A 14,472-nucleotide genomic window follows, 5' to 3' on the forward strand; every position below is an offset into this window, starting at 1 on the left:
CCCTCAACTCACTAACTGGTTGCATGTGTTGCCTCCCCTGAATCTGGCTCTGGCTCTGGTAATTAAGCAGTTCGTATGTGCATTTAAGAAGAAGTAGAGGAGACCAATCTCTTCTTTCAGTTACTGTTATGATACATTATATGTCTTATTTTTCTGATTTATTCAAAAATCTACAAAGACTGAGAATTATGTTTAGATATAAAGCACTTAAATTCAGGGCATTAGTCCTGTCATTATCAGTGGCACCCGCCAGTACTAATAAAACCAAACACATTACAGTGTTTTGATAGTAAGTGCATACAATTCCTATTAACATTTAAACTCTGGTATTAATAATTCAGAAGTGATTTACTTCAATCTTAAACTAGACGCAAAATATTTTAGCTTTGAAATTTTTATCATTTTTTAACAAATGAATACACTAAATTATATATTGATATTTTAAACGCTATATAAATCTTCTATGTGAAATAGACTTTCACTTATTTGAACCAGATTCTGCTCTCAGTGACACCCTGGGAAAATCCAGAATAACTGCATTAACTTTAGTGGAGTTACTCTGGATTTACACAAATGTGAATGAGATCAGAATCTGGCCCTTGGAATTTCCATAAAATAAAATTATTAATAAATATTTATAATATAGCTTAATTTGTAATTGGATTGCCATGGTGATTATTTAAAAATAGTTATGGCATTTTACAAAGCAACTACTACAGATTATATATTTTAAAATAAAATTATTGTTGCAATGTTCGCAATATACTTGTTGAAACAAGCTACCTCATTCTAACCCCCAGCAATGATCCACGTGTCAACACAGCAGGTATGAACTAAGTCAATATTAGCAAAACCTCATAGAATGCAGACTACCAGAGGAATTTGTGCAATTATTATAATTCCCCCTGCAAAATCCACAAAAATATCCTGTTTTCTTTTGTTACTCAGAATTTGTGTGTTCAATTCTATTCTTGTCCTTTTATAGTCTACACCAAGCCTTCTAATTCAGATCATTTTGAGATCTGTAAGAATTATGTTTAATTGGGAAAAGCTTATTGACAATGTTCTCTATTGTGGAAAGAACATTTCCTCTCCTTCTGATATACTTCCAAGGTTTATTTTATTTTCCAGAGTAAAGTACTTGTGTAAAACAGGCACATCATTACTTTAGTTTTTAAAATCCTTTTATTTCAGATAAAGCATGCTGCTATATACAGAAAAAAATGAGAGATCAAAATAAGAGCAATACAGAATGAGCAGCACTTTGCCTGAAACTTACAACATGCTTTTAAAAACTCAGTACATGAATTGTCTCATATATTCTTTTTACTACTAGGCCATCTCTAACAAAGTGTCACCTAATCCCCTTTTCTTCACAGTCTCACAGCTGCCACATTCCACCTCTATCTTTCTCCCCAAGACAAATTCTGTTTTCAAAGGGAAAACTATAAGCAATGTTGCCAGCAGTGACTCTTAACAATATAGCACATCCAAGAAAAATAAACTTATCACATCTACGGTCTTATCTGAAACATTATTTAAATATTGAAAGAAGTTACAAGGACTATATATTTAGAACCTTTCAGCTAGGCTTAGTAAGTTTTTCTTCCCAACTATCTAGCTCCAATTTGACTTTCTTAGAGCAGTAACACTCTCTGGAAAGGTATATCTCCCCTCAATCCCCAAGAAAATCTGACAATCATTTCTCTCGTTGCTCTTTGTATTTAAATAAAGTACAATGGCTACATCTTTCCCCCATCAATACTTTAAAGTTATATTTTATCAGAAGGCAAAAAGAAATCCACTTTACATTGAAGATCATTTGTAGATTTTTTTTTTTTGTCAGAGTGGAGAAATATCAGGCTAGCAACAGAAAACAATAAAGGCAGGCACTCAGAGAAAAACCCCTATCTTATGTCTTTACTGTGTATGTATATATATATGATACCCCAGGTTCTAACTCAGGAAAGCAGTTAATTCTTTAGTGTAATTTTATATCTTGCACATTTATTTGTTACACGTGGGTTTTTAACTTTTAACATTAAGGATTTGCGCCGATAGGCCATGATGCCAGTTGCGCAATTTGGCAAAGCGTGGGCTGTTACGTTCCGTTTCAAACCTTTCCCTGTGGCATGGAGAAAGAGAGAGAGAAAGAAAAAGACAGAGAGAGAGAAAGAAGGGAGAAAGAAAGGGGTTAGGGAATGTGGCCACCACTCCCCTGCTTTATAACTAGGGCAATGGCAATTTATTTGGATTTATGTTACCTCCCAAAATAAAGGCAAACTAGGCTGGGTGATCCTTTTCCAGAGAAATTTTGGAAAGCTTTTTAGATTTGTATTTTTGAGCTGTAATGTAACACAAATTTGTATTCCTTGGTTTTGGTTTTGTTTGACAGGGCTGCTTTTGCTAGAAATTCTCAGCATAATTCTACTGTTTTCCTGCCAGCAGACTCTCAGTATTTTTTCCAGCTGAGCAGGAAGTGAAAGTCAACATTGTACAAGACAAAATCAATGCAAACATTCCTATCCTGTAATATCTAGGTCAGCCTATAGCTTTTCTTATAAGGACCATCGGCTGCAAAATTGAGTAATGTTTCCTCATAGCTTTTTTGCTTTTGTTAGAGATTAGGCAACGAGAACCTGAAATCCTGCAAATGTTGGTATTTAAATAAGTATCTCCAGTCATTTGAGTTAAAAACAGAACAACACAGAGGCAGAATCTGTGTGGTGCTGATCACTTCCTTCCAATATCTAAGCATTCCCAACTCCAATAGGAGAGAAGGGCACTCAGCACCTCACAGGTGGTGTTCTACTTCTTTTAGGGTTGGACCTTTTTTGGATACTGTCCTCTGGTTTAGACCCCAAGTTTTTTAAGTTAAAAATATAAACAAAGGGGGGTGGAGGAGCAGAGAAGAGAACTTTACAAAACCTATTGGAAATTAAAATGTTCACATGATTTGTGCATGTGTTTGTTTCAAAGCGGACACGTTCATTTCTCCTGAATGGCTGATATCCAAACACAAAACCATTGTATTAATGCAGGAGAGCCAGAGAGTGAAACTGATTAGAGAAAAAGAAAATAAACAGACCAGGCTAGTTTCACTCTCCAAGCTTTACAAAGCACAACCCCCCCCCCAAAAACAAACAAACAAACAAACAAACAAATAAAAACCCAAACAGAGTAAATGGTGACAAGTACTTTAACTTTTTTAATTCTTCAGTTCCTAACAGCATAATATGATACAAATAACACTTCTAGGGGACTCTGTTGATGTATGATTTCTCAAAAGCCACTTTATGCTTATAAAAATAAAAGGATTCAGAATACCCCTAGCTGTGATGCTGCAACTTTGAGAGGTATTTTTTCAAAGCAATGTGCAGGGTGGTAGCTGTGCAGCTTCAACTGGATTTAATAGGAATCATGAAGTTTAAGAAATCCCTCAATGTTTTGAAGTTATATCCCTCCAGCTCCATGTATGGAAGGGTATTAATTCAAGAGATGTCTGTTTTACTGGCGATAGACAAATTACTTATCAAATTTTCAACAAATCATTCATAACAATCCCAATGCAAAGGAAAGGTTTCATAACAAATGGTAATCTTACATCAAAAGTACCTCAAAGTGCCTTTCATCCTCTGCCACATGTGCCTGTGTGGCTGCCAGTATAACTTGAACAAAAGAGTCATAAAAAACACTCATTAATATGAAGAGAAACAGGCATTTTGCCATCTGAAAATTCCTGCACACTATGGGCTCTGTTCAGAGTACATGCCAGTGTCTGTGACAATAGGCACCAAGTCTAGGGGTGAACACTTGCATTAAAAAAATAGGAAAGTTACATGTGTTTTCCTTCTTTGAATATGTCTAAAAGAAAAAGTAGACATGGAGCTGCCACTAAGTTTGACTCAACCCTTATTATTGTTCACACTGAACAAAGCCGATACACAGAGAACAGAGGAAAAGCACGAGAGAGAAGAGAGCACTCTTGGCAGGCATGACTTTCAACCAAAATTCTCTATTACATGAGAATTCTGACAGTTTAACTTGTGTGTACATGAAACTTTTCCATCAGGAATGGCATCTGACAATCTGATATAGAGCTCAAACCAATGGATCACTAAAGAACTGCAAAGACTTCTGCAGTATTTGTACTTCCAGGGGATCCCTTTGCCTTTGGCTGCCCCAGAAACCCTCACTGTGGATTTCAAACCATGAAAGAGTAACAATGTACAATGTTGCAGGCCCTGTCTACAGTAATTTATGCTGCTGGGAGCCTGGGGATGAAGCTTAGCATAATGTGCACCCGTTTATATCTCTGACCTTTCGGAACTAGGACCCTGTGGAGGAGTTTCTGCTGTATTGGGTAAGTGGGCAGAAGAAGAGGGGAGCATGCTGTAAATATGTCACTCCCTCCTTCCATGCCTTCCAAAACTAGATCTATGGACACAGGTTGTTCTCTGCATATAGAAGCAGAGAGAAGCATGGGGATGGGGGAGATAGGAAGAATGTGTGCGTAACTGTTCAAATTACATTCCCTTCAGCATTGGTTAGAAGCACATGAGCACCTTTAAGAGTCTTTGGATAACATTCCCCAGTGACTCATATTCAGTGTCATTAACATTTCCTTATTAAAAAAGATAATGGAAAATGATACACCAGAAGTGAACAATGCTGACAACATAAAATACACAAAGGATAATATCATGTACTTTAAATTACATCAAATAATGGGCCAATGGGGGTTGTGGGAAGCAGTGTGGGCCGAGGGATGTGCTGGCCGCCGCTTCCCGCCGCCCCCATTGGCCTGGAACAGCGAACTGCGGCCAGTGGGAGCCGCGATCGGCCGAACCTGCGGACACAGCAGGTAAACGAACTGGTCCGGCCCGCCAGGGTGCTTACCCTGGCGAGCCGCATGCCAAAGGTTTCTGATCCCTGATGCAGAGACTTATGTGTTATTCACCAATTATTCTTTTAAAAATCTATCCAATTCCAAGTGTTTTTTTTAACACCCAGGCCTTTCTATATGCATCTTCTATTTATGGACCACAGCTAAAGCTCATGAAGGTCTACATTCTTCCCACAAACAGATGCATGGGAGCCAGAATGTAGTTCTAGTGAAGGTCCTTCCTGTACATAGTCTTTGTTTGGATACTGCAGGATTTGTTTTAAGTTCCACTGAAGTTAACAGGACTTCAGTACACACTTGCTGAATCGAGACTTATAATGAGATCAACAGGAATTGTGTTTGCACATTTGAGGACAGACTTTAGTGCAAGGCTGGCACAGTCTCAAACTGATATGGGGGCATCTAGCTATGCAACTTTCAATGAACTCTTGTGGAACCTGGATGGGAAATACATCCAGTTGAAAATATATCCCTTGGATTTGTATTTTCATATTGTAAGTAAAAAGATATGTTTTGCTCATCAACTCATCATTTGCAACCCTACATTACTAGGTGCAGAAGGATCAAAAGTCCAAAACCTTGCATATAAGCCATTTCATAATAACACAATTTAAACATTGAGTGGGCAAAATACCAGACAGATCACAAACTAAAACAAGCTGTTTAAAATATTTTTGGCAAGATAGGGATGTGGAATATGTAAATAGAATACGTCAGGCTAGGACGCCATACACTCTAGTTCAATCACAAGTTGCTGAACTAGATGTAGAAATCTCTGGGTAAAATTTATGGCTTGTATTATGCAGAAGTCAGACTAGATGATCATAACTGTTCATAATAGCCTTACAGTTTATGAGCCTAGGAATGTGTAAAATCCTTACTGGCAGAACATTTGAAAATGGATATGTACTTTTCTCCAGTAGCAAAAGCAGTCCTGTATCCTCATACTGTGTATTATCTAAAAAAAAATAATACTTTTCTGTTTCATGTAAAATATATTCAGATGATGATTATTCCATGTCTATAATTGGAAACAACTACATTACTATATCATGTCAGCTGAATCAAGTGCCAATCACAGGATCATCCAAATAAATTGCTCATTAAATTTCAACAGTACCACCACATCATATATTTTCATCCAGTTACAGAATTGAATGCAGTCACATAGGGCCTGATCCTATGAGTCCAGCACAAACAGCACTCCCACTGGAGTCAGTGGGAATTCCATGTGCAAAGAGCTTGCAAGATTGAGTACTCATTCCAGGATTTTGTACTGTATTACGCCTAACTGTCACATTGTTACCTTTTCAATCAAGCACTTCTTGCAGATTTCTAAGCCAACAGCATTTTCATTTTAGTGATTGTTGAGTAAATGTGTTAGAATATTTAAGAAAAAAAATCTAGTTTTGTATTTTCATATTAATGCCATTTTAGCGCATTAGGTATTGGTTATCAGTAAGGAGAAGGCCATAATGCCTGCTGCTAGTTGCCTACCTTGATCTCCTCAGGGCTTCTTCATCCGGGTCTTGCACTGCAGAAGTGAAAATGATTCCATTAAAAAAACCTACTAGATGAGGCCCACAATCCAACCCCAGGTTACCAGAAAAACATAAAAGAAAATACAATCTAAGGAGATAAGCATGGCAGCTTTCCACCATTAGATCATACAGAGATATAAAGTGAGCAGGAGCAACTCTGGCTTCAGTGGAATTTATAGGGTTAGAAAGTGGGGCAGTGGTAAGAGGTTGCAGCTGTACTATTTTCTCAGCCATCTACCAGCAGCTGATTCATAGTTTGTCTTGGTTATGCACAAGGACCCAGAGCGGGCTTTCTGCTCCTTGGGAAGAGCTTGGAAAAGTGGCAGCTTCACATGTAGAGGGCATGCGGGGGAAACATTGTGTAAATGGTGCCTGCCTCCCAATGATAGAATGAGGGTAGTCATGATGAAGTACCCCAAACTCCCTGCTATCTAGATTAGGAATAAGATGTGAAGTTGGTGCCTGATGGTCAGAAAAAGAATTGCATGGGCAATAAACACAGAACCTCTACCTCCTGTGTCATCTATGGACTTGGGTCGGGGTCTAGTGTCTAGGTAACATGGCTGCTAGAAAATCATAGGTATGGTACAAATGAGATTCCATTTTCTGATTTCAGGGTGCCCATTGCATAAAAGTATATTACAACAGATGCTAAGATGATCACTGCTTTCATATGAATTAGCAGTTTTGTAAACCTAGCCCCCTTAGAAGTGAGAATTCCTACTTGATTATACCAATTACATTAGATCGGTGGTTCTCAAACTGTGGGTTGGGACCCCATTTTAATGGGGTTGCTGGGGCTGGCATTAGACTTGCTGAGGCCCAGGGCCAAAGCCCAATCCCCACCACCTGGGGCCAAAGTGGAAGCCTGAGGGCTTCAGCCCCGGGTGGCGGGGCAGAGTCTATAGGCCCCTGCCTGGAACTGAATCCCTTGGGCCTTGGCTTTGGATCCCCCTGCCAGGGGGCTTGGACTTTGCCCACCCCTCCCCCGGGCAGCAGGACTTGGGGTGTGTGTGGCTGAGGCTTTGGACCCCCTCCTGGAGTCATGTAGTAATTTTTGTTGCCAGAAGGGGGTCATGGTGCAATGAAGTTTGAGAACCCCTGCATTAGATTGTTGGGGAGGGGAGAACCTACAGTAGCCCAAGATACTCTAGGATCTTGTTTAGTTAATGATTATTATTAGCACTCACCACAATAAAAGAATAGTACTCGTGGCTGATTAGCTAGAGTCAGAGCTTTGTGAGTTTGGCCCACACTGGGGAGGTTTACTGAAGGAAGTGAGTCATCTTTGAGACTCAACAGCTAATGTATAAAAGAGGAAAGAAAAATAAAATTAATCTAAAAACAAATTTGGGGATTCACTGCTTGACTTACTGTACTCTGTTCCCGTCATCTGGGCGAGGATGCGGAAAGACTTGGACTGCAGATTGGCAGAACGGCGAGTCCAGTCGTCAAGCTCATCCTCAGACTTGTTCTGCGTTTTAAGCACAGCCTGATACACTGGAGAGGCACTATCTATGTGAGGATCTTTAACAGGAAGGCTACTGTAATGCAGAAAGGGACGCATTATAAAACAGCACATGCTGGGGTTGCCCCCCATCCCACCTCAAGTTGCAGTTTCTACTCCAAAACAACCAACAACAAAAACCAAAAATATTGTTTTTGAAAATACCCATTTGCCTATGAAATAAACAAATTACAATAGATCAAAATCATGTGAATCGAGAACATTTCAGTTCACTTTGTCTTTAACATTCCATATTATTATTATTCAAACCAATATGTTTGCCGGTCTGTCCATGACCCCTAAGCCAACACAGCCACAAGATTGTGGTAGTAATAAATCAATATAAAGCAATAAAGGATGGTCAGCAAGTCAAGATTACAGGACTAACTGAGTATTGTTACCCCGATAATTGTGCATAGTTAGCGCCTCATGTTGTGGAACTAATTAACTGACCCTAGAGTATATTATTGCAGTTGTGGAACTGGACCATTTTACGGTTACACTGAAAAGGAGAAAAAATATTTTGATTATAAAAAGTTAATTTAGTACAGATGTTTTAATTCTTTCCAGAGGGAGGCTGGTACCAAAACGCTGAATCCAAACACTTCAGAACATTAAAAAACCTGGATTTGAACTCGAGGCTCAGACACTTCTCTGGTTATTTCATACCTTCATTATTAAACTATACCTAATGTTTATGATCCCTCTGATGACCTTGCACAGACTGTTTAGGAAGAACCATTCCGTTTTGCATACCTAGAGCCCAAACTACAAAAGTTCATGAGACACCCTAAGGCACCAACTGAGTTAACCTCTAATTTGATTTATGATGCAAGTTGGAAGTAGACATGGTCATTTAATAGTTTTTTCTCATCAAAATAACTTTTGCATAGTGTGCAGTTAAATTTAATATTAATAGAGCTGCAGATACATACACTGATGGTGATGTGTGCAGTCATGTCATACCTTGGCTCCAGGACTCCTCTAAATACAAGATTATTTCTGAAGTGAGTGATTTACATTGTAACTGTATGATCCATGCCTTACAGAGCTTTGAAAGTGGCATGCTCGATGTCATGAAAATTGAGAAATAGCTATTTTAAAAATTAAGGGCCATATTGTCCAATGAGCTCCCTGCTATAAAGAGCAAGGAATCAGAGCAGCCACCTGTTATAAAACCTTCCTCTAAAGCCCAGGCAGTTGCCCAAACTTCCTACTTGGCAAGATACATTCTCTAGAGAAGACCCACAAAAAGCAAAAATGGGGGTGTGGTTTGACAATGTGAGAGGAGTCAGGGAAAAGCCAAAGTAACTGGTATGACACTGTGCAGACAATAATATAATTTGCCACAGAAAAAAGTGTTGCCAATTACTGGCGCTCTCAGCATAGCATAATATAAACGATATCAATGGATTTGTATCTGCAAATAGCATGAGGATGTGTGTGTTTCATGTCAGAACAGAATCACAGAATCGTAGGACTGGAAGGGACCTCGAGAAGTCATCTAGTCCAGTCCCCTGCACTTGTGGCAGGAATAAGTATTATCTAGACCATCCCTGAGAGGTGTTTGTCTAATCTGCTCTTAAAAATCTCCAGTGATAGAGATTCCACAATCTCCCTAGGCAATTTATTCCAGTGCTTAACCACCCTGACAAGGTACTTGGAAACACTGTATTTAAATATGCCATGGATCCCTATTCCCTATATAAGCCAGTTTGAAAGAGCACTATAATGTATATGACCCCCCATGGACCCATCTCTAAAGGGGGTGTTTGCCTTCCCCCCCCTCAGCCCCCAGGATATGCTACCTTCCACCATTCCTGAGGTTCCGACAGAATGCTAGGAAGCAGTACGCTAAGCTTACATTTCCTATTCTTTTGCACTTCTCACACAAAAGGGGAACATTCTTAACATTATGGACTAATTTTTCAGTTAGACCATAAATTAGATTATGCCCATAAAATGGCTTCTACCAGGGTAAACCCTGCCACAGTGCCCAGAGATGAGATGGAACATCTGCCCAGTTGGAAGAGTGCAAGAACAGAAAGAAGCTATAACCTCACTTTCAGTGTCTTTCTATAGTACTCATCACCATGGTATCTAAATGCTGACAGGTGTGGGAACAATGGGGGACTAGCTCATCTTGCAAAGGTAGCACTGATTCTGAGCATCCCCTCTGTAGTCTCCACCAGCAGAGTTCCTGTGTGGCTCCAGCTGTAAACTAAAGCTGCATCCTTCCCTCATCCCCACCCCCCTGGAGATCCTGAGAGAAGATAAGGGAGGGACAGCATCAGCCTCCTTTAACTGAATTTTCCACGTGGAACAGTAGGCTTTGCTAATGCAGGGAGGTATAAATTACACCTTCCACTGAAGCACTAGTGAATCAAACCTTATATCAGAAACAGCCTTAGTATAAGGGCTAATGAAAAAATTTTGTAATGTGAATAGAAAGGAAAGAAATGAAGCCTACATTATAGTCATTCAATTGCCATGTCTCACCCCTCAGACTACTCTCCAAGAGAAGCATGAAAATAAAAAATATAAATAACATTGTAGCAAATGATTTAGTAAAGGTTTCCAATTAGGTGGTAACATTTTCATGTTTCCAACTACACTTTATATGTTAATTTTTCTACTGAGTAAGCAGTATCTTTTGCTTTTTTACTGTAATGGATGACTGGCTGCCTATTATGGGCTAACAGATGATTAACTTTATATCCCCAGACTGACATTTTGATCCTGCTGGAGCTTAAAACACTGCTCTGTTTGATGGCAAATTTCACAGCTGCAGAATGATGGATATTGGATAATAAAACCCAGTTCATGGATGGTACTGCTGACTTCAACTATCAGCTATGTGTTACTGTGGCAGTACTAGCATTTGGGTCATGGACAGATAGCCAGGTTCATTTTGCTAAATCCCCTACTTACACTGCTTTGTTCTAGTATTATGATGGATTTACAAAAAAAAATAAGATTAAAACTATAAATATAAAAATGCCCAATAGCTCAGATGTGGCTTTGCAGCTGTACAGATTGGGTCTGAGATTTCAGAATAGCAATATGTATCAGGGTATATTAATATCTTTATGGCAGACAATAAAGACAGGAAATGGATTCTGGTGAATTAACTTTCCCACACTGAATGAAGTGCCTCACTCTAAGTCAAACTAGGTTATCTAGTTGAGCAAAACATATTGGAACATTTCCAATTATGACTTTAATGCAACAGGCCTTTATCTTTGCTTGAATCATAATTATACCACAAATAAGTATTGGGATATATGAGCCAGCAGGAATGGCAGTGTATAATCCAGAGCAACACTGTGGCTGGTTATGGTCTTTCCAAAAGCTTAGATGGGGCACCTGACTCTTTCAGAAAACTTGATAATGGAAATAATAATAAAAAAAAGACTTATCAGTTACTATTATGCCCTTTCTTCATTTTAAAGTTTGTTTTTCTAGCGTGTGTGTGCACACAAAATAATCTGCCCAAATAATTTAGGGCATTTTACTATGATTGAATAGAAAATTATACCTTTGTTCACATCATTAGGTGGGTCATACATTCACAGCAAAATTAATTTGCACCAAAATAAGATCTATAGGCAATCAAACCTCTTTGAATAAGGAGTAAAGTGTCTGTGACTTTCTATTCATTATAAGCTATGGCTCAACAAGTGGACCATATACTGAAGTCAGTTCTTACTCAAGTAACAAAAGGTTGAGTAAAGCTAAGTAAGGGCTTCAGGATTTGGTCCTTGATGTAAAAATACAGTTGAATTTCTATGAAGGAGGGTATTTGATCCATATAAATACTGAATGGATGGCATTTTGATTCCAATTAGTAACAAAAGTAATTACAGAAATTATCAAAGACTTATAAGGAATTGTAAAATAGCCATCCATTTTTGTTCATTATAAAGAAAATCTAGAGTCTGTTATTGTTGCTTAATTCAGTTTACACACTCAAAGGGTTAATTTCAAGTGCCGGTTTTAGCTGGGTGTAACTCTGCTGAAGTCACTGAAATTACGTCTGCTTACATCTGGAGTGAATTTGGACAAACATCTTTAATGACTTGTAAAAGAGATTTGACTGAAATGTACATGAAACACATGAGTACGTGATCTTATGGGCACCAACTCTTGGTTCTTGGTATATTATGAGTTATAATACAATGACGGGAATGATGGAAAAAGGGCACACAGACAGGGCATTCTCACTCTGCTACCTTGATGTCCTGGCATGAGGGTTTGAATAATTCCAGTATAAATAAATTGATTCGGTAAGTTTTAATGATTTTCTTACATCAAACAACATGGGCCTGATACTGATCTTACTTACCCCAGCTTTAACACCATTGACTGAAATGATTATATCAGAAATTGGCCCCAGACACTGAGTTTATATTTTTATTATTATTCATTGCTACACAAGTGTACACAGTGCTTCAAGGACTTTACATAGCAGAAATCGCCTATTGTATTATTCCTCAAGCTGAACCTACACTCTTGAGATCTGAAGTCTGCATCTTCTTACTCTTTTACATACATGGGGCCAAATTCTCTGCAGAAAACTGAATCTAAAGGAGGACTAAAGGAGAATTTGGCTAACTGTAAGAATACCGCTTATACAGTTACTTTCATATTTAGCAGCAAAATGCTTATTTCAGGCTTGAACAAGCAAGGTGATGAATAGCCTCAACTCCACTGTAGTAAGCTGGAGTTCAGAACAGTCAGCATATCACAGAAGGCACAAGCAGCACCCTGAAGGATCAAGCCAATGATATGATCAAATGAATATAATCCAATCACTGGCCGGGCCTTTACGTTTGAGACGATCTGATCAGAGAGAAGAGTAGAAGGTTTGCTTTAATGCCAAAATTTAATGCATAGCATGTAATCTACTGGGGAGAATCTAACATTCACTAAGTAAGAAATTAGGAAGTTCACAAAAAGAAAGCTGTGCCAACAGGCTATAGCACTGAGCAAAGAATATTTAAAGAGCTGAGTCTGAGAACTCAGAGGATAGAAGCACTACTCTGATCCAGATTAATATTGGACTGAAGGCTTGTCTACACAGCATGGCAAAGCACTCTACAGAGGTTTAATTTGTAAAGCACCTAACTGCCCTGAGTAGACCTTGCTGGAGTGCTCTAATGGTATGTCTACACTGCAATTAAAAACCCACAGCTGGCCTGTGCCAGCTGACTTGGGCTTACAGGGCAATTTAATTGCAGTGTAGACGTTTGGGCTCAGGTTGGAGTCAGAGATCTAGGACCATCACGGTGGAAGGGTACCAGAGCTTGGGCTGCAGCCAGACATCTGCTCCTGCCCTGAGGGGTTTAAAAGCAGCCTGGCAGGGCTTGAGAGCTGCTGATCTAGGCTGGGCTGATTGGGGAAGTGGCTGCAGCTGGGGCCACGCCGCAAACTGAGCCAAGGGCCTTATAAGAAGGCCAGGGAAGCTAGAAGCCAGGACAGTCTTCCTCTGCCTGAAGAGGAAGAAGGGCCTGGTTGCAGAGCTATAGGCAAGGTACCTAGGGTGAAGCAGGCCTGGGGAAAGGCTGGGGAGCTCCAGCCTAGAAAGCCCCAGGCTGCAGCCTAGCAAAGGGCCAACAGGTACTGGGGGTTGCAGAGGGTAGCCCAGGGGTAGGCCAAAGCAGCAGGTCCAAACCCCTTTGCCTGTGATGAGTAGGCTGATACTGCAGTCTGCCCCAGGATGTGGGGCTAGACAATGACTGGCAGTAGCCAATTCTGAGGCAAGGTGGGGATAGAGGGTGGGGGTTCCCCAAGGAGGGGAAACCCAGAGAGAAAGGGGTTACTGCCAGGGGGCAGCACCCCTATGTAAAAGAGCACCGGGTCCAGGGAGGGACACAGGGGGCCAGAGGACAGGCGGATCACCGGCCTACAGAGGGTGCTCCAGTGCTGGAACGAGCTAATTCCCTGGAGTCACCAGCAGGAGGCGCTGTAGGGGTGAGTCCGACCCGTCTACAAGCCCCTTAGCCCGAGTCGGCTGGTACGGGCCAGCCACAGGTGTCTAACTGCAGCACAGGACATACCCTAAGGCTACACCTACAATATGATATGTCTAAAATACAATACAATACATTGTATACACATACTCACACTCTGTATCAGAGAGCTAGCACAAGTATAAACAGCAGTGTAGCTGTGGTAGTGCAGGTAATGGCAGTGGATGCATGGCTTAGCCACATAGAGTATGTACCCACTCAGTGTTTTCCCTAGGAATCGAAATTAGGGGGGGTGTTTGAATTTACGGGGGGGGGGGGGTCAGGACCGATGAAGGGTGAAACTGGAAGGGTAAAAGTGGGCTGTATGGCACCATAGTAAAGACTGAAAAATGTTTCATGACCATTTTATTATATTTAACTCATGTTTTAAATTCATCACACAAATTAAAGTTAGCTACTCAAGCCTTCTATGAAGCATTACATCTACATCCTTCTTGTTTTTTTGTTATAATTTTGCACAACTTTGTTAATGAACTTCTTGAATGC

The 14,472-nt window shown here is 40.0% G+C and overlaps 1 protein-coding gene across 3 annotated transcripts in view; it reads right to left on the reverse strand.

Annotated features, from left to right (window-relative positions):
* Positions 1 to 1,849: 1,849 nt before the first annotated feature.
* The window catches only part of LOC123374875 (LIM domain-binding protein 3-like), a 147,738-nt gene continuing 135,115 nt past the window's right edge, over positions 1,850 to 14,472 (reverse strand). The window contains exons 7-9 of one of the 3 annotated variants that reach the window (XM_045025257.1): positions 7,822 to 7,991; positions 6,404 to 6,440; positions 1,850 to 2,125 (exon numbers count right to left, since the gene is read on the reverse strand). In XM_045025257.1, coding sequence (XP_044881192.1) covers positions 2,029 to 2,125; positions 6,404 to 6,440; positions 7,822 to 7,991 — 304 coding nt within the window. In that variant the 3' untranslated portion in view covers positions 1,850 to 2,028. The remainder of the gene's footprint in view (positions 2,126 to 6,403; positions 6,441 to 7,821; positions 7,992 to 14,472) is intronic. The other 2 variants (XM_045025258.1, XM_045025259.1) reach the window with 2 other exon arrangements.

This window comes from Mauremys mutica, chromosome 7, assembly GCF_020497125.1.
Source record: "Mauremys mutica isolate MM-2020 ecotype Southern chromosome 7, ASM2049712v1, whole genome shotgun sequence".
Lineage (NCBI taxonomy): Eukaryota > Metazoa > Chordata > Testudines > Geoemydidae > Mauremys > Mauremys mutica.